Raw genomic sequence first — 27464 nt, 5'->3', positions numbered from 1 at the left:
ATTGGATTGGATTTGTCTCTGAACTCCTCGCTTTTCCCCAGCGAGTTGAACAGGCTGCCAATAGCCACTGTCTAGGCTTTCTCATGAAGGATGTCTCTAACACCTGTGGAATGCAAAGCGTCCATGCTTCGGGGAAGGTTGAGAAAAAACTCAATTTTCATATCTTTAAACAAAAAAGGGATATTTGGAAAGACTATTGTAATCTGTTTAATCCTTTTTAATAAAGCATTCACACTCTATTGGGATGTTGAACCAGTTAGCCAGTTTCAGTCGGAAGTGTCGTTCTGTACCAATATTACAATTGATTGCAATCAAGGCTGCTAATTGGACTAGTCGAAAGGGCATACTCTTTGTTTTATGTTCAATTGGACTAGCTGGGATTCTTTGATTTGTTTGGATTGACTCTCATTTCTCCCCAGTTCCTTTTGGGCCACTCAACAGATGATCTAATGGGCCTAAAATGGTTGGTAGCAGTGCAGCAGCAACACCTTGCTACTTTTGCTCGTGTCAGTCATTGAGCACCAGGAATCCACTTGATGCAGCAAGGTAACTTTGGGGTTGCCATTTTCTGTGTGAAGCCTGTGTGTTGAGGATTGACGGCACGTGTAAACCCCCCCCCCCCCCCCCCCCCCACCCCACACTCAGCCCTAGTTACAACCGTGGCTGTGGTAAGGATCTGTTTCCCCCCCCCACCCTCCCGGAGGTCGTGGGTTCAAATCCCACCAGGAAAAATGGCCATGAAATTGGAATTCTCCTTGGAGCAGAGAAAGGGGATTTGATGGAGTTGTTAATAGTCAATAAGGCAAAACTGTTTGCAGAAGGGTCGGTAACCAAAGCACACAGTTTTGATGTAATCGGCAACAGAACCAGGGGAGGGAAATTGGGATTTTTTTAATGTAGTGAATTATGCGCTGCTTAAAAGGGTGGTGGGCGCAGATTGAATAGTGACTTTCAAAAGGGAATTGGATAAATACTTGAAAAGGAAAAGATTGCAGGACTGTGGGGAGAGGGACTAATTGGGATAGCTTTCACAGAGCTGGCACAGGAACGATGGACCAACTGGCCTCCATTCTATGAAAGCTGTCACATTGTTGTAAAAACCCATCTGGCTCACTTTTATGACCCATGCGGAGCCTCCTCCCACCCCTCTCCATCTCACCCTATAGCCATAACTGTCTCTTCCTTTTTCCCACATGTGTTTATCCAGCTTCCCCCTTAAATGCATCGATACTATTCGCCTCAACCACTCCCTGTGGCAGTGAGTTCCACATTCTCACCACTCTCTGGGTAAAGAAGTTTCTCCTGAATTCCCCATTGGATTTATTGGTGACTATTTTATATTTATGACCTCTAATTTTGGACATCCCCACTAGTGGAAACATTTTCTCTGTCTATCCAATCAAATCCTTTCATTATCTTAAAAGACCGGGTCACTCCATCGTCTTCCCTTCCCAGGAGAAAAGAGGCCCAGCCTGTTGACTGAGTATGTCTTCAGTTCTGGTATCATCCTTGTGAAACTCTCTCTGCACCTTCCCCAATGCCTCTGTATCCTTGATATAATATGGAGACCAGATCTGTGCCCAGTACAGTTGTAATAGTAACAGCACACGCAGCGGTTCACGAAGTTCCACCATTGTCGTCGTTGGGGCAACAGCATTTCCCGTATCCTGCGAACAAATACAATTAAAGACAGCCAAGACGTGTGGTGCTGGGAGGGGCGCGCGAGTGGGGTTAACTTCTCCATCCATCGGTTTCCAATGTGCAACTTCCTCTTGGCTTCATTCCCTCCTCCTCCATCACCGGCCCAATTAGCAACTCAAGTTCAATCTTTGGTTCTGACATTGTTGGCTGTCAGTAGCTCTTAATCTGATCTGTTCTTTGCCGGTGGAACACCTCTCTGCCAAGGTGTTGAACTAGGAACTTGTGTCAGCAAGTAAATGATTCATCCTTTGTGTATTTAAAAAAAAAAAATTCTGGCAGTGAGTAGCTTGCTTACTAAAATCTGTTAAAACTCAATGTCCCCCGTCTTCCCCCTCTTTCTCACCCCCCCCCCCCCCCCCCGACAAAGTTTGAAGTCACTGCTGCTGAAATCCTCATCCGTGCCTTTGTTACCTCCAGACTGGACTATTCCAACGCACTCCTGACTGGCCGACGTAAACTAGAGGTGATCCAAAACTTGGCTACCATGTGTCCTAACTCGCACCAAGTCCTGCTCACCCATCACCCCCTGTGCTCACTGACCCCTTGTCCTAACTCACACCGTGTCCTAACTCACACCGAGTCCCACTCACCCATCACCCTCTGTGCTAGCCGACCTACATTGGCTCCCGGTTAAGCAACGCCTCGATTTCAAAATTCTCGTCCTTGTTTATAAATCCCTCCATGGCCTCTCCCTATCTCTGTAATCCCCTCCAGCCCCTACACCCCTCCCTATCTCTGTAACCTCCTCCAGCCCCCTACACCCCTCCCTATCTCTGTAACCTCCTCCAGCCCCTATACCCCTTCCTATCTCTAACTCCTCCAGCCCCTATACCCCTCCCTATCTCTGTAACCTCCTCCAGCCCCCTACATCCATCCCTATCTCTGTAACCTCCTCCAGCCCCCAACACCCCTCTCTATCTCTGTAACCTCCTCCAGCCCCTATACCCCTCCCTATCTCTGTAACCTCCTCCAGCCCCTATACCCCTCCCTATCTCTGTTACCTCCTCCAGCCCCCTACACCCCTCCCTATCTCTGTAACCTCCTCCAGCCCCTATACCCCTCCCTATCTCTGTAACCTGCTCCAGCCCCCTACAACCCTCCCTATCTCTGTAACCTCCTCCAGCCCCCTACACCCCTCCCTATCTCTGTAACCTCCTCCAGCCCCCTACACCCCTCCCTATCTCTGTAACCTCCTCCAGCCCCCTACACCCCTCCCTATCTCTGTAACCTCCTCCAGCCCCACAATCCCCCGAGATCTCTGCACTCCTCTAATTCTGCCCTCCTGAGCATCCCTGATTATAACTGCTCAACTAATGCTGGCCGGGCTTTCTGTTGCCTGGGCCCTAAGCTCTGGATTTTCTTGCCTAAACATCGTGGCTGTTGTGAGTTAATGCTCCATTAAAGAACGGTGTGGAGGCGGGGTGGGGGCTGTTGAGGGGGGGGGTGGAAACTGAGCATATCTATTCAGGGGTTGGAAATGTGTTTCTGCCATCCGGTCCTCTATTTTTCAGTTTGAGATGTTACCTTTAGCTGCTCTGCTTTGTATTTACTTCCTTGTGGTTGGGTGTAATGTTCTAATCAGTATTGTAATCCCTTTGAGTGTTTGCCTTTCTGCTGAATTGCCCTGTCCAGCTGTAGAAAGAATGACAGCTCGATAGATTTATCTCTCACCTGTTGCCTGGCAAATCTTGGAGCCCGTCAGTCGGGATATTCATTATTGGCTTCAGACACTCGGAGTCCTTCAAGGGCAGACATGCCGGCTGGTTCCTGGGGATCTCTGGAGTGGTAGACACCGAGTAATCAGGCGTTTGAGTTGGTTGCAGGAGGTGCTCGGTGCTCGCTGTGCAGCAGCCAGTGGCAAATACAGAAAGTGGGGTTTAGTAGTGAGGGGGTAGCAGGGTGGTAGTGGGTGTCACGGTCCATTGTGCTGAGGCTTTGGTGTCAACGATAAGTTTTTGCACAACCCCCCCCGCTCTCCCCACCATGTGATTTTGTTCCCAGCCGTGTACTTGAGATGTCAAATGGTGAGGACACATTCCCGAGGGAAGTAAGGGAGGGATGACTCATTGCTCCCACGTGTTTCTGAACAGCTGGCTCACATGCAGCATCGGCAGAGGCCTGGGAGCGAGGGTTGGCACCGAAGCCGCCCTTTGTTCTCGAGGCAGGTCTGGCGGTAAGGACAGAGGAGGACAGAACCAAGGTTTAACTACAAGGTTAAACACTAACCCACGTGCAAATCTCTGTTCTCAAAGGCATGCATCGTTTCCATTTCATGTCTGAGCTGATTATATAATCCTGCTGGTGTTGTGTAAATGTTGCACAGTGCAGCACCTTCAGGTCTTATCTGTGTTTATCAGTAATTGCTGCTGTCCGCACCCAGCAGAGCTGGAGCTAGTGAAAGTTTCAGTGCAGGACTTCTGCCATCGACTTCAATTCTGCTTTCAGTTGGGAGTGTCTAAAGTATGGGTTACTTTCCTGATGTCGGAAGGTGATTTAGGAAAAGTAACTGGGCGGGCAGTCAGTGCAAGTGTGCACAAATGTACTTCTGAAATCAGGCAGACCACAGCTTGCATTGTTGTACAAAGCTTTTAAGGATATTTTTAAATGTGGGAGGTGAGGTCAGGAAGATAAATTTGGGGCTTGGTGGTTTAAGACTCTTGCTCCAATGGGATGGAGAGAAGTCCTTGGAGGAAATGAGCTGGAAGAGGACAAGCTGCACATCATGATGTTTGGGGTGCAGAGGGTGCAGGAAGGCTTGGCTTTCGGGAGTCCAATATGTAGGTGCTTCAGAGCCATGGACAATGTACAGCTGGCACCTAAAAGCAAGCAAGCGGTGCAGCATGTGTTGGAGCTTGTGTGGATAGATCGTGGGAATCTGGGCAGGAGAACTGGTCGTACATGTGGGGTTTGGAAGTCCAGATCCGGGGCCGAGCTGGACACCAGTGCTTGGGACCGGATATTGAATGTCCAGCGGGGGAGATGGGATCAGCACCTGAGGCACACGGTCTCTGGTGGGAGCTGAACAAAAATGCTTCAGTCTTAAATGCGTTGGATAAACATCAACTTGTGAATAAAACAGCAGGTAATGAATCTGCTAATTTTAGATTAGAGTCCTTCACATTTGGCCAGCAGGACTGAATGGTAGTATGGGTTTAGAAAGTCCCATAGCTCCCATATATGACCTGACTGCCCCACACTCTGTCCTTTTTGCATCCTCTGTGTATATACTCAGTACGTTCTTCCTGCTGTGCTACAGTAGCTCTCATTGTGCTGCCTTGTACTTTCCTTTCTACACTTCCTCGGTCTTCTGAGCCAATTTACTCCTTCAGTTATTTCTGCTTTGTCCTGCTCTGGGTTGTTCCTGCCACATTTTCAAGCTGAATTTGGTTGGTTGCCGATAAAATAAATACTGGAACTGCACAATATTTTTTAAATGGTGAGAAACCTTTTTAAACGTTGATGTTGAGAGATTTGGGTGCCCTTGTGCAAGTAACACAAAGCGAGCATGCAGGTACAGCAAACAATAAGGAAGGCAAAATGGCATGTTGTCCTTTATTGCAAGGGTGTTGGCGTATAAGAGTAATGAAGTCTCGCTACAACTGTACAGGGCCTTGGTGAGACCACATCTGGAGTACTACGTACAGTTCTGGTCTCCTTATCTAAGGAAGGATATACTTGCTTTGGAGACGTTGCAACGGAGGTTCACTGGATTGATTCCTGGGATCAGAGGGCTGTCCTATGAGAGATTGTGCAGAATGGGCCCATATTCTCGCGTTTAGAAGAATGAGGTGTGATCTCATTGAAACATACAAGATTCTGAGGGGGATTGATAGGGTAGAAGCTGAGAGGTTGTTTCCCCCAGGCTGGAGAGCCTAGAACCAGGGGTCACAGTCTCAGGAAAAGGGGTCGGCCATTTAAGACAGAGATGAGGAGGAATTTCTTCACCGAGAGGGTTGTGAATCTTTGGAATTCTCTGCTCCCAGAGGGCTGTGTGTGCTGAGTCTCTTGATAGATTTTTGGAGTCATGGGGAATTGAGGAATATGGAGACCGGCGGGAAAGTGGAGTTGAGGTTGATGCTCAGCCATGATATTGAATGGCGGAGCAGGCTCGAGGGGCCCGACGGCCTACTCCTGCTCCCATTTCTTGTGTTATGTCCATCAATGTCAGATTGAACCAATCCAGCCTCCGTGATTGCTCGTGTATGTACATCGAGCCTTGGGGGTTTGGTAAATCTCGAAGGGCCGAATGGCCTACTCCTGCACCTATTTTCTATGTTTCTATATTTCTGCTGTTGGTGTCAATGACAGCCTAACTCAAAATATCAAAATCTCGTGTCTTCAAGGGAAAAACTAGATGCGTACCGTAAAGTTCAAATTTCGCTAAATAAATTAGCCATGTGAATGTCAATTTTAGCACCTATATCTGAGCGCTTAATTTCTGTGCATTGGGGCGATAAATTAAATTAATCCGTGGAATCTGACGCATTTGGTCACGTTGTATAGCCTTCATGTTTGCTTGCAGCCTTTTGGAAAATGCGCTCCAATTTGCGAAGGGCAGTGGAATCTCTGCAGTTCCACCATTTTCAGGCTGCCTGCCCCGTTGTTGTAAGGTGTAAAATGGGCTGGCATAAGCTGCCTGTCACAATCAGTCGGCCAACTAAAATCTCGGATTGTGCGGCGTTTGCAGATGAGTACAATGCCCTCTTCTAAATGCGTGTGCCTGATTTACAATAACAGCCCGCTAAATTCCAGCGGTTGGATAAACTCTGGCCGTTAATCGTCGGGAGGGCTGCAGATGAGGCGTCATTAATTCCCATCAGCTCAGATAATGTACAGTTTTTAATTCTTGTGCTGTTTTGGAGAGTCAAACCTTCAACTGGTTATAGAAAGATAATGTGGTATTTAAAGACCCAATGAATAAAAATTGCATCGCAGTCATTTTGATTTGAAGCAAGATGCCAAAAAATCCAGAGCATTTCAACTGTTGTTGGATATTCGTGCCGATGGTGTGTGCGCAAATAATGTAGAGACTTTTAACTGTAGATGGAGCCTATTTTTGAACCTTTAGATTAAATATTTAAATGGGATAGTGCCTTCAATGCTGTTCCTGGTAAAAGCACCAGTACAATGTCATGTTTGTAGTCCATTAATTCCGAGCGAATGCCGGGACTTGATTCCCCATCCAAAGGTTGTACTGACATGGAAGGGGAACACAAGACTGCCTCTCCTGCTGCGGTGAAGGAGAGATCGCATTGACTTTCCAGTTCAGTCGGCTGGCAAATACTACAGCGGTGACCCTGGCAAAGGTGAACAAAACCTAGGCTGACGTGTTCCAGCACTGCTCGAAACAGCTGGCCTAACCTGCCCCCTCTCGGGCTGTATATAGTGATGTGTCAGGCTTTGTGCGCAAATTGCCTGCCGTGTTTCCCACATTACAACAGTAACTATACTCCAAAAGTACTTCATTGGCTGTAAAGCGCCTCGTGTGGTTGTAAAAGGGGCTATATAAATCCAAGTCTCCTTTTTTTTTAAAGTATGAAGCTTCTTTTACACCACAACTACTTTATGCAGTGCCTTTAACTTAGTAAACTGCCCCCAAGGTGCTTCCCAGGGCCATCATTAAACACAATTTGCCACCGAGCCACAAGACATATTGGGGCAGGTGACCAAAAGCTTGATCAAAGAATTGCATTTCTATAGCGCCTTTCACGACTTCGGGACTTCCCAGTATTCTCCACAGCCACTGAAGTACTTTTTGAAATGTCACTTATGTAGGAAATGTGGCAGCTAATTTGTGTCAGGCGAGCTCCCACAAGCTGCAACGTGACGATGACGAGATAACCGGGGTTTTAGGTGTTGGTTGAGAGATAAATATTGGCCCCTGCTCTTCGAAATAGTGGCCGTGGGGCATCCCACCTGAAAGGCCTCGGTTTAAAATCTGAGACAGCTTCGTTACAGCTGGAGTTTCCACATGATTGTCACCCCTTCTAATCCAGCATCTGGCCCAAGACCGGTCTCTGCTGGAGGGAATTTAGTGATCCGGCGATGGTGCAATCCATTTCCTCCGCTTAATCCCTGGTGATTCATAAGAAATAGGAGCAGGAGTCGGCCATTCAGCCCCTCGAGCCTGCTCCGCCATTTAATACGATCATGGCTGATCTGATCATAGACTCAGCTCCACTTCCCTGCCCGCTCCCCATAACCCCTTATCCCCTTATCGCAGACTTAAAGCTCTATATGATCGGAATAGCAAGTGCAGTTGTGGTTCTGCAGGTCACAGTAGCAGTACATGCAAAGTTACTTGCTGCAGACGTTAGAATTCTACATTTTGAAATTGCAGAAATTAGGAGCTTTTCCTCTTAATCATTTCATTGGCAGTAGCCCCTGCACTGGGATACAGGTCACTCTCTGCCATTTTGTTCACTTCCACCTCCCCATCCTCCACTAAATCTATCCTTTAATGTTAAATCTGCCCTTGTACAACGGCTGTCTGTGTGTAGCGTGATGACGAGTCACATAGTCCAGGTTCAATCCCTGATCCCTGCCGCTTGGCCCCAGAGAGGGTGACCGATAGAACTGGTCACGTGGGCAGAAAAATGGTAGATAAAATTCAATCCGGGGAAGTGTGAGGTAATGCATCAAGGCAAGGGAATACAAAATAAATGAGGTGTGGAGGAACAGAGGGACCTTGGAGTATATGTCCACAGATCCTTAAAGGTAGCAGGATGTGGCAGAGGGGTGGGGGGGGGGGAAACAAGCTGTATAGTGAACTGATCCCATTTTGTGCCTCCCCCTCTCCCCTCTGCCTCATCCAACAGTAATTCCGTCTGCGGTATGTATGCGGATTGCTATAGTTTCAGTACCATGGCTCACAGGAAGTGTAATACGCTTCCTTCCCCACAGTACTTCCTTCCTGGGAAGGGTGGGGGTGGCTCTGGTTAAGTCCGGCTGAATGTTGTAACTCTCCCAACCTATAGTGTTCTGCTGGGCAGAATTGTCTTCAAACAATGCTGTTTGTACAGTTGGCAGCTTGGATGTGCAGATTTCCATAGTAACTGCACAGAAGGGCCGTTCGGCTCCTCATCACTGGGAATCGAGAGATATGGGGAGAGGGTGGAGTTGAGGTAGATGATCAGCCTTGATCTCATTGAATGGCTGATCAGGCTTCACGGGCTGTATGGCCGACGACTCATATATCCTTCTATTCCTTTCTCCCTCGTGTTTATCTCATCACAGGCAGTCCCTTGGAATCGAGGAAGACTTGCTTCCACTCTTAAAATGAGTCCTTCGGTCACTGAACAGTCCAATACGGGAACCACAGTCCCTGTCACAGGTGGGACAGATAGACGTTGAGGGTGGGACTGGTTTGCCGCACGCTCCTTCCGCTGCCTGCGCTTGGTTTCTGCATGCTCTCGGCGATGAGACTCGAGGTGCTCGGCGCCCTCCTGGATGCACTTCCTCCACTTGGGGCGGGCTGTTTTTTGGCCAGGGACTCCCAGGTGTCGGTGGGGATGTTGCACTTTATCAGGGAGGCTTAGGGTGGTCCCATGAACGTTTCCTCTGCCCACCTTTTGGCTCGTTTGCCGTGAAGGAGTTCCGAGTAGAGCGCTTGCTTTGGGAGTCTCGTGTCTGGGGCATGCGGACAATGTGGCCTGCCCAGCGGGGCTGATCAAGTGTGGTCAGTGCTTCGATGCTGGGAATGTTGACCTGGTCGAGGACACTAACATTGGTGCATCTGTCCTCCCAGGGGATTTGCAGGATCTTGCGGAGACATCGTTGGTGGTATTTATCCAGCGATTTGAGGTGTTTACTGTACATGGTCCATGTCTCTGAGCCATACAGGAGGGCGGGTATCACTACAGCCCTGTAGATCATGAACTTGGTGACAGATTTGAGGGCCTGGTCTTCGAACACTCTTTTCCTCTAGCTCTGTTTATCTAGTCTCCCCATGAAATGCATCTATACAATTCGCCTCAACCACTTATGGTAGCACATTCCACGTTCCAACCATTCTCTGGGTATGCTAGCATAGTGGTTATGTTACTGGACTAATAATCCAGAGGCCTGGACTAATCCGGAGAGTTCAATGAGTTCAAATCCCACCATGGCAGCTGGGGAATTTAAATTTAAATTCAATTAAATAAATCTGGACTAAAAAGCTAGTGTCAAGAAGCTATGGAATTGTTGTAAAAACCCACCTGGTTCACTAATGTCCTCTAGGAAAGAAATCTGTTGCCCTTACCCGGTCTGGGCCTATGTGACCCACAGCAATGTGGTTAACCCTTCGAGCCTGCACCACCATTCAAAATGATCATGGCTAATCATTCATCTCCGTACCCCTTTCCCGCTTTCTCTCCGTACCCCTTTCCCGCTTTCTCTCCATACCCCTTGATCCCTTTAACTCCCTTTTGTATATATCTAACGAACTGGCCTCAACAACTTTCTGTGGTAGAGAATTCCACAGGTTCACCACTCTCTGAGTGAAGAAGTTTCTCCTCATCTCGGTCCTAAATGGCTTACCCCTTATCCTTAGACTGTGACCCCTGGTTCTGGACTTCCCCAACATCGGGAACATTCTTCCTGCATCTAACCTCACTAATCCCGTCAGAATTTTATATGCTTCTAAGACATCCCCTCATTCTTCTAAATTCCAATTAATATAAGCCTAGTCGATCCAGTCTTTCTTTGTCAGTCCTGCCATCCCGGGAATTAGTATGGTGAACCTTTGCTGCAATCCCTCAATAGCAAGAATGTCCTTCCTCAGATTAGGAGACCAAAACTGAACACAATATTCCAAGTGAGGCCTCACCAAGGCCCTGTACAACTGCAGTAAGACCTCCCTGCTCCTGTACTTAAATCCTCTCGCTATGAAGGCCAACATGCCATTTGCCGCCTTCACCGCCTGCTGTACCTGCATGCCAACCTTCAATGACTGATGAACCATGACCCCCAGGTCTCGTTGCACCTCCCCTTTTCCTAATCTGTCACCATTCAGATAATCTGCCTTCCTGTTTTTTCCCCCCAAAGGATAACCTCACATTTATCTACAAAGAACAGTGGTTTAAGAAGGCCCTCTCGAGGGCAGTTACAGATGGGCAATAACTGCTGGCCTGGCCGGTGATGCCCACATGACATGAACGAGTAAATAAAAAGCAGTTTCGCCTGAATTCCCTATTGGGTTTATTAGTGGCCATCTTATATTGATGGCTTCTAGTTTTAGAGTTCCCCCACAAGTGGAAACATTTTCTCTCTCCTGTCGGGAGAGGATCTTGCTCTGATAATGGGGCTGGGAATTGTCATTTAAAAATTACTTTTAAAAACGAGTTCCCCTGGTCTATTCTTGAGGGCGGTGAAGATGAAGAAATTGATTTCCTGATTGATTGTTGTGCATTATTGAAGACTTCAATATTATACACTGCAAAAATCTAAAGATAGAAGAATCTTTTAAGATCTTGGAGAATGAAAAAACTGCCTCTACTCTGCGAGGACTTCACAGGCAGAGAATTGCTTTAAAGTGGAGTGGCAGTTTCGTAGGTAGATGCAGCATCCATTTTGCAAGCAGCAAGAAAGAAACACAGACTTGGTTTTTCATAACCACCGGACATCTCAAAGCACTTCACAGCCAATCAAGTACTTTTTGGAGTATAGTCACTGTTGTAATGAGGGAAATGCGGCAGTCAATTTGTGCACGGCAAGCTCCCACACACAGCAATATGATGACCAGATAATCTGGTTTTTTTTTAATGTTGATTGGGGGATAAATATTGGCCCAGGACACTGGGAATAACGCCCCTGCTCCTCTTCGAAATAGCGCCATGGGATCTTTTACGTCCACCTGAGAGGGTTTGACGTCTTGTCCGAAAGACGGCACCTCTGACAGTGCGACGCTCCCTCAGCACCGCACTGGAGTGCCAGCCTAGTTTTGTGCTCAAGTTCCTAGAGTGGACTGTGAGCCCACAACCTTCTGACTCAGGCGAGTGTGTTACCCACTGAGCCATGGCTGACGGGAAGACCCCAGAATCGGCCAAGCGATGAATGATTAGTTAAATTGTTAATGGGGGGGGGGGGCGGGGTCGAGAGTGGCATGTTGACTGGGGGTCAGCAGGAGAACAGTCTGGTCATCTTCACATGTTGCCATGGGGTCTTCAGTGCCCATTGGAACAGGAGGGTGTGAGCCTAGCTTCAGCATTCGAGCCCAAGGACAGTACTCCCTCAATACTGTCTGAGAATATCGATCTAGATTGTGTGCTCGGGTGAGGATTTAAGCCATCGGCAAGGCTGTTACTACCTTAGCGTCACTAAACGTTTTTGCAACATAGGAGTATATGGAATTCTTTAGGGTGTTTTCTTCCATGTAAGGCTGCAGCTCTACATTACATGGTATCCACAGCTCACAAATAGGCCGTTTGGCTCAACTGATCTGTGCTGGTGTTCACACTCCCCACCATCCTCCTCGCATTTTACTGACCTACTTTTTGGATGCTGAATCGTTGAGTATATTCAAGGCTGAGATAGATAATCATTGAATATATTCAAGGTGGAGCTAGACAGATTTCTGAACTGCAGGGAAGTCGAGGGTTATGGGGGGCGGGCGGGAAAGTGGAGTTGAGGTAGAATATCAGATCAGCCATGATCTTATTGAATGGCGGAGCGGGCTCAAATGGCCGACTCCTCCTAATTATGTTCCTGCCCTGTTCCAGTTTCCCTCTATTCCCATCTCCCTCGGGTACGCATCATGCCTCCCCTTAAATGCATCCGTGGTATAATCCTTGTGACCTCTGCACTTGTTTTGAATAGTGCTGTGGTATTCCACCTGAACAAGTAGAACAGGCTTAATGTCTCCGCTGAAAGGTGACCCCTCAAATAGCATAGTGCTCTAGGTGATCACATGGATTGTCAGCTTAGATAATGGGCTCAAGTTGTGGAGTTGAACTCTCAGCCTCCTGGCTCTGAGCAGTTGGCCCAGACCACTGTTTGAGTTGATCATACAGAATTATTTGGGTTCCGTGAAACAGTGGCCCCTTCTGGCAAGAGCTGCTTGTTAACTGTGACTCAGTGGGTAGCACATTTGCCTGAGTCAGAAGGTTGTGGGTTGAAGTCCCACTCCAGGGACTTGAGCACGAAAAATGTAGGCTGACACTCCCAGTGCAGTGCTGAAGTAATGGACTCGAGGACTTGGGTGAGACGTTAAACCAAGCTTCCCTCTGCTCTCGAGTGGATGTAAAAGATCCCATGGCGCTATTTCGAAGAAGAGCAGGGGTTCTCCCCGGTGTCCCGGAGCCAATATTTATCCCTCAAACAACATAACAACAGATTATCTGGGTCATTATCACATTGCTGTGCGTGGGAGCTTGCTGTGTGCAAATTGGCTGCCACGTTTCCCACATTACAACAGTGACAAAGCTCCAAAAGTACTTCATTGGCTGTAAAGCGCATTGAGACGTCTGGTGGTCGTGAAAGGCGCTATATAAATGCAAATCTTTATTTGTTTTTAACTGTTAGACTGAGCATAGATGCTGCTGTTTGACAAGAGGCAGCACAGATGGTGTAGGAGTCTTTACCTACCTCGTTGCCATGGGAGTACATATTCTATGTTTTGGAAATTGTAAAAGTTAAATCATGGGTAGCCTGGTTTGGTTTTTCCTCCTCCTGCTGCCCGAACAGTGTCCTGCGATTGAAGCAGTCCCTTGTGTGCGTTACACGGGTGCATTCAGCTACGGACCATCGACTGCCAGGTCCAATATCACAGGCCGCACAACGGTTACCTTGCATAACAGTTGGCCTACATAATGATGACTGTCTTTCCGAAGTAATTCATTGGCTGCGAAGTAACTGGGGATATCCGGAGGCCTTGAAAGGCAGGATTGGAGCTGATTCTCCTCCTCTTGATTAAAGAGCTTCCGCCTGCAATTTTGCAGCATGTGTTTCTGCATTGAGCTGCTTGTGGGGAGGTCTTTGTACATTAGTCTACAACGGGTGGAGTTTCGTTGCCTGGTTTTCCTAGGTCATCACAAACGTGTCGTTCACTCACTCTCTGCCTGGTTATACCAGAGGACGAGGGTAACAGACATTGGCACTGTTTCTTCTTAGAGTTAGAAACTTAAAAGAAAAGCTATTTTTATATTGATCCAAACAAAATTCCTAATGTGACAGCTGACCTTAAAATACTTAAGACATGTCTTTACTGCTGTCATTGTAAACCTAAAATTCAGTTACCCGCCAAGGGGAAACCGATTGAGTATAGTTAGCGAGTGGCACTTTCTTAGTGTATTTAATTATTCATTTCTGCGATCCAGATTAATTACTTGCATTAGTCAAAAATGGACTTGTTTTGCTTCTATCCTTTAACAGCCCTGAATATTCGAGCTTCAGTGTTTATTCTACGACTTGTGCAATAAAGCAATTATAGAAATTTGAAATCTCAGACATTTACGGCACAGGAGGAGGCCATTCGGCCCATCGTGTCTGTGCCGTGGTGTGATTCGGTGTCGGAGCAGATAGCGAGGCTCTCCGGCCAGCTAGTTTGTTTACGGATGCTCTCTGTAGCCAGTAATTGGACGGCCTGAGTTATTCCTTTGTATAAAGTTGGCTGGAGACTGTTTCCAGAACCTGCGTGGGGTTTAACAGAGGCTTTAATCCAGCCTTTCAGATATTCGTGCACCTTTCAAACTCTGCTACAATGGTTTGAGACCATTTGAGGTTTTGTGCCTCTTCACTCCCTCAGACATCCATGGTGTTACAAAGTGAATCCAGTGTGTGACTGGGGCCATGTTGACCAGAAGGTCCCGGGTGTGATCTGTTCTGTGGGCAGCCGTAGGAGTGCTACAGTTAATGTCCTTGCCCGCAGGAGGTGGGAGAACGGAAGGGCATGGGCTGGCCTGAGACTGGAGATTCTCCAGCCCAGCCTCCCACCTTGCACCTTCCGTAAACTTGAGCTCATCCGAAATTCTGCTGCCTGCATCCTAACTCGCACCGAGTTCCGTTCACCCATGAGGGGAGAGAGGCGGAGAGGTTTAGGGAGGGAATTCCAGAGCTTGGGGCCCAGGCAGCTGAAGGCACGGCTGCCGATGGCGGAATGATGGGAATCGGGGGCATGCGCAAGAGGCCAGAATTGGAAGAGCGCAGAGATATCAGAATGTTGTAGAGATGGGGAGGGGGTGAGGCCATGGAGGGATGAGAACTTTAAAATCGAGGTGTTACAGGACCGGGAGCCAATGTAGGTCCTGGAGCCCCGGGGGTGATGGGTGAAGCGAGGCCTGCTATTGGTTGTTGGGGATGAGAGGACACGAGGCAAGAACATCAGAATTAGGAGCAGCAGTAGGCCATTCGGCCCCTCGAGCCTGCTCCGCCATCTTCAACCTCAACTCCACTTTCCTGCACTGTCCGCATCATCCCTCGATTCCCTTAATATTGAAAAATCTAGCGATCTCTGTCTTGAATATACTCGTACTGAATCTCCACAGCCCTCTGGGGTAGAGAATTCCGAAGATTCACCACCTTCTGAGTGAAAGTTTCTTCTCATCTGGGTCCTAAATGGCCGACCCCTTGTTCTGAGACTGTGACCCCTGGTTCTAGACTCCCCAGCCCGGGGGAAACATCCTCCCTGCATCTAACCTGTCGAGCCCTGTAAGAATTCTGTATGTTTCAATGAGATTACCCCTCATTCTTCTAAACTCCAGAGCGTATAGGCCCAATCTCTATTGGTTGTTGTTGATGCTTCAGGAATATACTGCCTACCAGCATATTTACTCTGGGAAGTGCCTTGATGGTGTCTGAAGTTGGATTATTGTATAATTACATCACAGATAAGTGAGTAAATGCACCGTTATTTTAACAGCCAGGTCACGCACACTCTGCTATCTCCGTCCATTTGCTGGCAGCAAGGTGAAACTGTTTATAGCTGCAGAGTTGGGTTACTGAGTAATGACACTAGCCATGCCATCTGGAAATGGAGGTTCTGATGTATCATTGATGGCTGTGTTTTGAAAGTATACCTCTACGTATATATTGTCGTCTGCCCACTGCACAAAATCTGTTGCAGCTGCCATTTTAAACACTAATTAATAAATAGGAAATGGGGCCTCTGATGTGTGACTGCGGTATCGAACTGTAATCCAGGTTGAATATGTTCAGAGAATATTGTTTAGATTTATGTGCTTTTTTTTTTCTTTGCGTTTTTAAGAGTGGTTTGTCACAGGACTCCGTGTTGAGACCATTAATGTTTCTAATTTACATCAAATGATTTAAATTCATAAGCTCCAAGCAAAATCTGTCATATTTGCCAAACTAGGCAGAGCAGTGGAACTGATGAATGGCTCAAATTACACGAGTTGGACATGCGGAGGAATCACGGAGATTTAATTGAACACTAACGTACGTGAAGCACAGCACTTTAAGGAAATGTGAGAGACATGCACTTCGTGAATGGCTAAGGAAGAGGTTGTGAGACCTTGGAGTCTCGGTACACTCAGCAATCAACATGTTCAATCGGCAAGGCCAATACAGTGTTAAACTGCAACGCTAAAACAGTAGAATACAAGTCCCTTATCTTGCGATGTTGTGCCAAACGGGCTATTTGACTGTGTGGAGCATCACACCCAAGCTTGGCATCCCCACACGTGTTTTCCAACAGGAGTTGCTACATAGCAAGCCAGGTTTGGGAACCCAGGTTGTATTTTTCTTAAACTAGCAGTGCACTTGTCCTCCGACATCAATCTCTCATCCAAAATTTGTTGCAAGATCGGCAACATTTCAATAGATGGGATGTTTTAGCCCAGGAAGCGTTAACACGCGAGACAGTAGGCTTAATGAGAAGGTTTGCATTGCCGGTTATTGCAGTTACAATGTGGGCCAGGTGCAGCTACTTCCAGACACTCATCACACTGTGCTTGACTCCGAAAAATAGGTTCAGCAACAATTCTGCTTTGTGGGAGTTTGTGAATTTCTCCACGGATCTGGGTGGAGCGGATGCCTGTGACTGTCTAATTTCATTGTCAGCGCAGATCAATCGCATGGAGATAGGAATGCACAGCTTTGGAAGAGAACATCTTGATTCATCTGACTGCCTCCAGAATCCCCAAAACAAAGTGCACAGCTCATAGACAGAAAATCAAAACCGGGGTCATTTGGCTAACTCCCTCCGAGTTCACTGGTACACTCTCAATTCCCCTCCCTGGGGCAGTCCCATTCTAAACGTTGGCCATCCTGTGTGTGGGTGTGAATGAGTCACATCGAACCGGTGATTCACCTTCCTGTCTCTGCGTTTTGAGCGTGGTTGGAAAGCACACCTGGGCGAGATAACATTTGCAAGCTCCGATACATTGAATGATCTCACGACTGTGCAGGAATCTCGCTCGCGGTGATCCCACTTGTGATTGCCACACCGTATTCTCTTTCCTAACGCCCCACCCATGAGTGCACACAGTTAAAGGCCATTTAAAAATTAATCAAATGGGTTGCTGTGTTTTTTTTTGTCAGAATTAGTTAAAACTTGAATCAAAACTAAAATCATCTTTGGGACTCTGTGCTGGCACTCCTAATGATCAAAATATTTATATCTTTGATAGCGATGTTAGTTTTATTGGTTGGGCTCGTTGTTGACCTGTTCTGACGAAGGGTCATCGACCCGAAACATTAACACTGTTTCTCTCTCCACAGATGCTGCCTGACCCGCTGAGATTTCCAGCATTTTCTGTTTTTATTTCCAATTGCAACCTGTGCAGTATTTTGTTATTGGCGTTGTGTTTGTGGTCTCCCAGGTTGTGACAGTTGGAAGCCATTTATCTTTTTACAACAGCAAGATATAAAGACTGCTAATGGACCGGTTTTTAGCGAGCCGGGTGTTTCCTCCGACCAAAGGTGTGGGAGAAAGGAGAACATTCCACGGGAGCAGTCGGGGGAGGGGTTTGAGTGGCAATGCCTTGACGGTAGGTGTTTGGCGGGGGACAGGCCAGTCGCTGTCTGATTCCCCATGCAACAGTGCCGAGCACTTGCTGTGTTGTCCATTTTGCTTTCTTGCCTTGAGATTAAATACAAAGGCTAGACATCTGACTTGTTTCGCTAAAGCTCTGAGGGCCAAGAGGCGCTCTTGCTCAGTGAGATCGGCAGCCATTAACTAGCTGCTCGGCGGCTAGAGAACGACCTGAAGTGACGCACTGACATTACACAAGCTTTTCGGTGCACTGTCTTGTCCATTTCAGTGAGGGGCAGCTGCCTTGCTGGTCAAAATGGTCGCCTGAAATATGAGCCTGCTGTACGGCTAGCTCTGCCTCAACAGAAAGTGTCTTTCATTCACACACTGCACGTTGGAACGGGAGCTAAACATTTCTTAAAAATCCTTGCATTGCAGTTACAGCTTTCCTTAAATTTCAGAGACACCCTCGTTTCTGCTCAATCAACTGCATTTTTTTTATGTGCATAAATTTATGTCATTACCTGGTTTACTTTTCAGGAAGCGCCCTCGTCTCTGGGTAATTACCTGCCGCCTTAAAGATGTGTGTAATGTCAATACCTAGTTGCATATTTCAAGGGAACCTTCATTCCTTGGGGCTGAGAGTTAAAAATAAAGCTTTGTTGGAGGAGATTTTAATGAGCCCTTTCATTGACACAGGGAGGGAGTGGATGGAGGAAAATAGTTACAATTCCTACAATGTGTGCAGGGCTCCTTTCTCAAGCATGGTGTTCGGATGCCTGCAAGGGGAGCGGCGTGGCTAGATGTAGTTTCGAGTAACAAAATAGATTGGGCAGAGGAGTTAAATCTGACTGAGCACCCAGGGGAGCAGTGACCACAATGTGATGAGGTTTAAGGTCCAAATATAAAAAGGAAAAAATTGTTGGTACAGAAATGACGGAAAGCAGATTGGAATACGGCCAATTTCATGGAGTTTACTGCGCCAACTGGGGCAAATTCAAATGTGATATTGACACCCAGGAAGGCAGATAAACAAAGGGACATCTTGTAAAACAATGACAACAACGTGTACTTGTATAAGCACCTTTAACGTAGTGAACAATCCCACGGCACTTCGCAGGAGTACTGAGATTAAAAGATTTGATACCAAGCTGCATAAATAGAAATTGGCGCAGGTGACCAAAAGCTTGGTTAAAGAGGTATGTTTTAAGGAAAAGTATTGAATGGCTCTGGTCCGGAGCGGCAGCCAAAAGTGTGCAGAATAACTATATAATCCCTTGCTTCAAGCTGCAGAATGCTGTGGCTAAATTGAGATTAGAAACAAATTGAAGAGTATATACGATGGGTATTGAGAGAAAATATAGAGGTTGAGAGAAGGATAAGGAAGAAGTATGAGAGTATTCTGAAATATATTATAAAGAACAGTAAGAATTCTACAGCTTTATCAGCAACCAAAGGATTGTTAAATGTGTGGAGGTAGTGGGGGATAAGATTGGTGGGGATACTTAGCCAGGCCTTTGCAATAGTGTTTTAAACGGAAGGATATTGTGCAGGGTATTGGCCGTGCCTTCAGCTGCCTGGGCCCCAAGCTCTGGAACTCCTTCCCTAAGCCTCTCTCCTCCTTTAAGACGCTCCTTAAGACCTACCTCTGTAACCAAGCTGTTGGCCACCTGTCCCCCATACCACCTTGTGCAGCTCTGTGTCCGATTTTATTTAACGCTCCTGTGAAGCACCTCGGTACGTTTTACTACTTTAAAGGCGCTATATTAGTACAAGTCGTTGAGGTAATTCCTGAATTAGTTTAAAAATGATGTGAAATATTCTAATAAATGGAAAGAAAGGTATTGGAGACGTTGGTGCAGCTAAAAGGTGGCCAAGTGCCAGGACCTGATGGACCCATCCAAGTTTCCTGTAGGAAACTGGGGAATGAATAGCGTTTACCCGAGAAATTATATTTCGTGCTCTTGAGCGAGAATGTGCATGTGTGTCTGTGTGGTGTGTGTGTACTGGAGAGTGGCCAATATAATGCTCCATTTCACAAAGGGAGATGATGCTAACTCCGGTAATTATAGGACAGTTGGGTTAGCGTCTGAGGTAGGGTAAATGTCGGAATCTTTAATTTAGGACCATAATTGCTAAATATCTAGAAGAGAAAATAATGAGTAGCAGCCAACATGAATTTCAGAAAAAGATGATTGTGCTTGAGTTCTTGGGATGTGGTGGATGGGGAAATGCAATGGGTGTGGTGTATGCGAATTGTCGGAAAGCATTTGATCAGATACAGCACAGATGATCGGAGACGATTAAAGTACAGGGTTTGGGGAGGATAGTAAATTGTATTGAACAACCGCTTGCATTTATACAGTGCTTTTAATTCAGTGAAACGTCTCATGGCACTTGATGAGAGTGTTAACAAACAAGATTTGACACAGAAGGAGATACTGGGGCAGGCAGTCAAAGAGGTAGGTTTTAGTGAGCGTCTTGAAGGAAGAGGGGGGAGAGAATTCCAGAGCTTGAGGTTCAGGCGGCTGAAGGCACGGCCGCCAATGGTGGAGCGATGGAAATCGTGGGATGCACGAGAGGCCAGAATTGGGGAGCACAGAGATCACGGAGGGTTGGGGAGCTGGTGGAGGTTACAGAGATGGGGCGCAGGTGTAGGGGCTGGATGAGGTTACAGGGATAGGGAGGGATGTAGGGGGCTGGATGAGGTTAGAGAGAAAGGGAGGGGTGTAGGGGCTGGAGGAGGTTACAGGGATAGGGAGGGGTGTAGGGGCTGGATGAGGTTACAGGGATAGGGAGGGATGTAGGGGGCTGGATGAGGTTAGAGAGAAAGGGAGGGGTGTAGGGGCTGGAGGAGGTTACAGGGATAGGGAGGGGTGTAGGGGCTGGAGGAGGTTAGAGATGGGGAGGGGGCGAGGAGGATATGGAGGGATTTGAAAACGAGGATGAGAATTTTAAAATAGAAAATTAGTTTGGAGGAGGAAATCGAGCAGTAATTGAGGGTACTGTCTGTGTTTGGAAATGGATGATTGTGGCCTGCAGGGCTGCGTTCTATTCACTATGTCAATGATGATATTGGGCTGGAGGGAGCGCTGTCTCATTACATAGCTCACTGGTCTATTTTGGACCAAACTGGGGAAACACACTACCCAAAGACTCTGGCCTGTGCCTTTAGCACAAGCCGGCCTGCACCCTCTTCAAACCTCCCACTGTCGGGAGGGGGTCAGCAATGCATCACTAATGGACAACAGAAGATTTCTCTCCTCGCTCAGTCGTGGTCAGCTGACTATTGGCCATGTATTTTATCCCCTCCGGTGAAGCTGGCTGGTAATGGTGTGTTCCCGATATGTAACACCATTGTGTGATTTATTGGTTCAGTGCAGCTTCACAGGCCAGCACCCTGCTATAATGTACTCTGTTTTACTGTGTGGCATCAATACGTACTGTACTGAAAGGAAACTTTTTTTTTTTACAGAACACTGCATGCGTCGTAGTTGCTGCAAGGAATATAAGTTCGTCATCAGTAAGTAGTCTCTCTCCTACATCTAGATCGGTCTGGCTGATTTGCTAATTGTCAGTGTATAGTGGGCATGGTGTAAAGGCCCGCTTGTATTGTCCATTATCATAGTCGATGTATGCCTTTTCCCCAACCCTCTTGTGTCCCCCTCACACTCTCCCTGCTGTGCACTCTTGATGTATGTGCTGTTGGCCATATTGGTAGATGTAATGGCGATCTATCTTCAAATCCCTCCATGGCCTTGCCCCTCCCTATTCTCCAGCCCCAAAACTCTTTCTCCCCCACCTCCCCCGAGATATCTGTCCTCCTTCAATCCTGCCCTCCTGAGCATCCCAAATTATAATCGTTCAACCATTGCTGGCCGTGCCTTCTGTTGGAACTCCCTGCCTCTCTACACCTCTTTCCTTCTTCAAGACGCTCCTTAAAACCTACCTCTTCGACCAAGCTTTTGGTCACCTGCGCTAATTTCTACTTGTGTGGCTCGGTGTCAAATAGTTTTATCTCGACACTCCTGTGAAGCGCCTTGGGACATTTCACTACGTTAAAGGTGCTATATAAATACAAGTTGTTTTTGCTGTTGATTTAGTTAACCCCTCTTCCCTCCTTCCCTCCCAAAGGAGGGAGGCACCAAGCTCGCTCACATGAGGCAGGTTTGCACTGCCTGAGGGATAGATTGTGTCCTGAGACAGTGGCCGCTGGACTGCAGGCCCTCTCACCCCTCCACATTGCACCCTGATGGTCTCTAGCGCTGCTCCCTGTGTGCACAGGAGCACACGGCCAGGTGACAGGCTTGTAGACTCATTCTCGTGGGACAGTATTGGGTCATGTACATTGAAGGATGACCCTAATTCTTACACCGTCGTTCGGCTGTAAAAGGACATGGGCTGCGTGCGTCTTCTAGTACATTTCTTCCACATTACAACACTGCCTACACTCCAAAGGTACTTCAGTGCAGTGCTGAGGGAGTTCTACACTGTCAGAGGTGCCGTCTTTCGGTTCAGACATTAAGCCCCCTCGAGCGGACGAGAAAGATCCCACGGCCACTATTTTGAAGAGCAAGGGAATTATCCCTGGTGTCCTGGCCAATATTTATCCCTCAATCAACATAACAAAAACAGATTATCTGGGTCATTATCACATCGCTGTTTGTGGGAGCTTGCTGTGCGCAAATTGGCTGCTGCATTTCCCACATTACAACAGTGACTACACTCCAAAAGTACTTCACTGGCTGTGAAGCGCTTTGAGATGTCCAGTGGTCATGAAAGACGCTATATAAATGCAAGTCTTGCGCACTCTTGTATCCCCTCATTTATTTGCTGCGATTATGAACTCCCCCATCCCCCGCACTGCAGAAATACCCACGATCGGCAGGCCGCAGAGGATAGTTTAGCGTGGGAGCTGGGAAATGTCACACTGGGTGCAGCACAGGCACGATGGGCCGAATGGCCTCCTTCTGCGCTGATAGATTCGATGGCACTCCTGAGGTTGGCGAAGGTGTTTGTGGGGAAATCCCTCCCCCTGGACCTGACTCTGTGCTTGTTGCTGATGTTACGGTGCGGGAGGTAACAAAGGTAAGGGACTTGGCGGAAGAGGCAGCTGTTCCCGTCCGTGGTGTTGTATGCAGCATTTAATAAACGCTTTTGTCTCCCTAGAATTTGAAGGAAGTCCTTACTGAACTTATCCCCAAGGAACAATCTAGGATTAAAGCCTTCAAACAGCAACATGGCAAAACAGTTATTGGGCAAATCAATGTGGACATGGTAGGAGTTGGGTTTTGTTTGTTTCTTGGAGGGGGGAGGGTTTGAGTCGTTGGGAGGGGGGAGGGTTTGAGTCGTTGGGGGCGGGGGAGGGGGAGGGTTTGAGTCGTTGGGAGGGGGGAGGGTTTGAGTCGTTGGGAGGGGGGAGGGTTTGAGTCGTTGGGAGGGGGGAGGGTTTGAGTCGTTGGGGGCGGGGGAGGGGGGAGGGTTTGAGTTGTTGGGAGGGGGGAGGGTTTGAGTTGTTGGGAGGGGGGAGGGTTTGAGTCGTTGGGAGGGGGGAGGGTTTGAGTCGTTGGGAGGGGGGAGGGTTTGAGTCGTTGGGAGGGGGGAGGGTTTGAGTTGTTGGGAGGGGGGAGGGTTTGAGTTGTTGGGAGGGGGGAGGGTTTGAGTCGTTGGGGGCGGGGGAGGGGGGAGGGTTTGAGTTGTTGGGAGGGGGGAGGGTTTGAGTCGTTGGGGGCGGGGGAGGGGGGAGGGTTTGAGTCGTTGGGAGGGGGGAGGGTTTGAGTCGTTGGGAGGGGGGAGGGTTTGAGTCGTTGGGGGCGGGGGAGGGGGAGGGTTTGAGTCGTTGGGAGGGGGGAGGGTTTGAGTCGTTGGGAGGGGGGAGGGTTTGAGTCGTTGGGAGGGGGGAGGGTTTGAGTCGTTGGGGGCGGGGGAGGGGGGAGGGTTTGAGTTGTTGGGAGGGGGGAGGGTTTGAGTTGTTGGGAGGGGGGAGGGTTTGAGTCGTTGGGAGGGGGGAGGGTTTGAGTCGTTGGGAGGGGGGAGGGTTTGAGTCGTTGGGAGGGGGGAGGGTTTGAGTTGTTGGGAGGGGGGAGGGTTTGAGTTGTTGGGAGGGGGGAGGGTTTGAGTCGTTGGGAGGGGGGAGGGTTTGAGTCGTTGGGAGGGGGGAGGGTTTGAGTCGTTGGGAGGGGGGAGGGTTTGAGTTGTTGGGAGGGGGGAGGGTTTGAGTTGTTGGGAGGGGGGAGGGTTTGAGTTGTTGGGAGGGGGGAGGGTTTGAGTTGTTGGGAGGGGGGAGGGTTTGAGTCGTTGGGAGGGGGGAGGGTTTGAGTTGTTGGGAGGGGGGAGGGTTTGAGTTGTTGGGAGGGGGGAGGGTTTGAGTTGTTGGGAGGGGGGAGGGTTTGAGTCGTTGGGAGGGGGGAGGGTTTGAGTCGTTGGGAGGGGGGAGGGTTTGAGTCGTTGGGAGGGGGGAGGGTTTGAGTGGTTGGGGGCGGGGGAGGGGGGAGGGTTTGAGTCGTTGGGAGGGGGGAGGGTTTGAGTTGTTGGGAGGGGGGAGGGTTTGAGTCGTTGGGAGGGGGGAGGGTTTGAGTGGTTGGGGGCGGGGGAGGGGGGAGGGTTTGAGTCGTTGGGAGGGGGGAGGGTTTGAGTCGTTGGGAGGGGGGAGGGTTTGAGTCGTTGGGAGGGGGGAGGGTTTGAGTTGTTGGGAGGGGGGAGGGTTTGAGTCGTTGGGAGGGTTTGAGTCGTTGGGAGGGTTTGAGTCGTTGGGAGGGGGCCGTGAGTGGTCGCGGGGGCGGGGGGGGAGGGTTTGAGTGGTCGCGGGGGGGGGCGGTAGGGTTGGAGTGGCTGGGGGTGTGGCTGGTGGCATGGGAGGGTTTGAGTGGTTGGGGGCATGGAGCAGAGCGGGAGATACTTGCATTCCTGGTCTGCGGAATTGTTACCCGAACGTTGGAGTGGCCTTGACACTAGATTGCAGACCACCGCCTCTTTTCCCCACCCCCCCCCACCCACTGTGGGAATGCTCCCCTTGGGAGGGGCTTTGCAGGCAGGGACAGCTTTCCGTGCCGGCAAGGGAACTGTTTTCTTGGACTGAATGACCCATCATAATCTTCCTTTTTATATCACGGGAACTACTCTAAGTAGAAAATACGACATACAGCCTGCACTAGACTTTTATTTCTACGGCACATTGTTATTCCCACAGACAAATAATTTGTATTTTCCGATAATCATAAGAACACAAGAAATAGGAGCCGGAGTCGGCCATAAGGCCCCTCGAGCCCACCCCGCCATTCAATAAGATCATGGCTGATCTGATTTTGGCCTCAACTCCACCTTTCTGCCCGCTCCCCATAATCCTTTACTTACCTATAGTTCAAGAATCTGTCTATCTGTGAATATATTCAATGACCCAGCCTCCACAGCTCTCTGGGGCAGAGAATTCGAAAGATTCACCACCCTCTGAGAAGATATTCCTCCTCATTTCCGTCTTAAATGGGCGACCCCTTATCCTGAGACTACGCCCCCTAGTTCTAGATTCCCCCACGAGGAGAAACTACTTCTCTGCATCTACTCTGTGGAACCCCCTCAGAATCTTGTATGTTTCAATAAGATCACCTCTCATTCTTCTAAACCCCAATGAGTATAGGCCCAGCCTACTCAACCTTTCCTCATTAAACACCCCCTTCATCCCAGGAATTAACCTCGTGAACTTTCTCTGAACTGCCTCCGATGCAAGTATATCCCTCAGCCTGCGTTGCTATAGTAAAATCTGTCCTAGTCTTTACAGATGTGATTGAATGGCGGAGCAGGCTCGAGGGGCTGAATGGCCTCCTCCTGTTCCGAGTTGAATGCCGTTTTGAAGATTGTAACTGGTTGCTGATTTTCCCCCTCAGATGTACGGTGGTATGAGAGGAATGAAAGGTTTGGTCTATGAAACATCCGTACTGGATCCAGAGGAGGTACAGTTATTGTTTATAAAGTCTCTCTGCACAGGCTTTGCTTTTTGTGTGCCCTACTTTGTAAAAAAAAAAACAAACACGGTCTCGTTCCCTTATTGGGTATGACCCATCCTAAGCAGGTACTCTGACAGTCGCACTCGATTTTAACTATAGTCTAACTTTTACTGACAGAGACTCACGGATCAATAGGACTATATCTACTAAAACTTAACTTGGTACCTTGCGCATGGCACCAGAAACAGGAAAAAATGCAACAATATCTTGCACTTGTATAGCACCTTTTAATGTAGTAAAGCGTTCCAAGGTGCTTCACAGGAGCGTATCAAACCGGATTTGAAACTGAGACGCACAAGGAATTATTAGGATCGGTCGGTTTTGAGGAGTGAGAGGTGGAGAGCTTTCGGGAGGAAATTCCAGAGTTTGGGACTCGGACAGCTGAAGGCACGGCTGCTAATGGTTGGGCGAAGGGAGTGAGAGATGGGCAAGCGACCAGAGTTGAACGAATGCTGAGATCTCGGAGGGTTTAGGGCTGTAACTCGCACCAAGTCCCACTCACCCATCATCGCTGAACTACATTGGCTCCCGGTTAAGCAACGCCTCGATTTCAAAATTCCCGTCCTTATTTTCAAATCACTCCGTGGCCTCTCCCCTCCCTATCTCTGTGTAATCTCCTCCAGCCCCCAAACTTCCCCCCAAGATGTCTGCGCTCCTCGAATTCTGCCCTCCTGACCATCCCTGATTATAATCGCCCAACCATCGGTGGCCGTGCCTTCTGTTGCCTGGGCCCCAAGCTCTGGAACTCCCTGCTTAAACCCCTCCTCCTCTCTTTTTTTTTTTCCTCATTTTTAAGATGCTCCTTAAAACCTACCTCTTTGACAAAGATCTCTTTGCTCACCTGCCCTAATTTCTCTGTGTGGCTCGGTGTCAAATTTCTAGGTCACCATCAACTGCAAATCGAGCAGTCCAGTTGTTCCAGCTTTACGTTGGCAGGCACTGAAAGCTACACCCATGATTTCGTCAAACAAACCAGCAGGGTTTGTTACACGATGTTGCAGTATATAGTGATGAGCTACGAGTTTGTGATGTTTCCCAAGGAGAATCCCAGACACTCGTGTTCGTCTACTTTCTTGTATTGAGTTGTCCACAACCTAACTGCAATCTGCCACTTTGCCACACAGCAGGCACTCCTGGCTATGAATTATGGATGAGCAGTGTGCAGATGTGGGATACCCATGTTACTGCCCAAAGTTCTATGAATTGAAGTGTTGAGTTTACACCTTTGTTATGCTTTGCCCCGGTGCTTGATTTTAAAATTCTCATCCTTGTTTTCAAATCACTCCATGGCCTCGCACCCCCCCCCCACCCCTCCTCCAACCCTAAAACCCTCAGAAATCTGTGCTCTGCCAATTCTGCCCTCTTGCACATGCCCGATCTTAATTGCTCCACCATCGGCAGCCATGCCTTCAGCTGCTGAGGCTTTAAGCTCTGGAATTCCCTTCTTAAGCCTCCCCATGCCTCTGTATTGGACATAGATTTAAAGTAATTGGTAGGAGGTTTAGAGGGGATTTGAAGGGAACTTTCTTCACCCAGAGGGTGGTGGGGTCTGGAACTCGCAGTCTGAAAGGGTGGTAGAGGCAGAAACCCTTGCTGTATTTAAAAAGTACTTGGATGTGCGCTTGCAGTACCGTAACCTACAGGGCTACGAAGTGAGATTGGGCTGGATAACTCTTTGTTGGCCGGCACGGACTCGATGGGCCGAATGGCGGTCTCCTGTGTTGTAAATGTCTATGATTGTATGATTTATCTTTCCTCCTTTTGAGATGCCCCTTAAAACATAGAAACATAGAAAATAGGTGCAGGAGTAGGCCATTCGGCCCTTCGAGCCTGCACCGCCATTCAATAAGATC

The 27464-nt window shown here is 48.4% G+C and overlaps 1 protein-coding gene across 1 annotated transcript in view; it reads left to right on the top strand.

Moving 5' to 3' along the window:
* Positions 1–27464, top strand: part of cs (citrate synthase) — an 82255-nt gene that overhangs the window by 4217 nt on the left and 50574 nt on the right. Inside the window, exons 2-4 of the mRNA XM_070869816.1 lie at positions 21087–21134; positions 22781–22888; positions 25492–25557. Coding sequence (XP_070725917.1) covers positions 21087–21134; positions 22781–22888; positions 25492–25557 — 222 coding nt within the window. The remainder of the gene's footprint in view (positions 1–21086; positions 21135–22780; positions 22889–25491; positions 25558–27464) is intronic.

Source organism: Pristiophorus japonicus, chromosome Y, assembly GCF_044704955.1.
Source record: "Pristiophorus japonicus isolate sPriJap1 chromosome Y, sPriJap1.hap1, whole genome shotgun sequence".
Classification (NCBI taxonomy): Eukaryota; Metazoa; Chordata; class Chondrichthyes; family Pristiophoridae; genus Pristiophorus; species Pristiophorus japonicus.
This window is presented reverse-complemented; position numbering and strand designations above follow the sequence as displayed.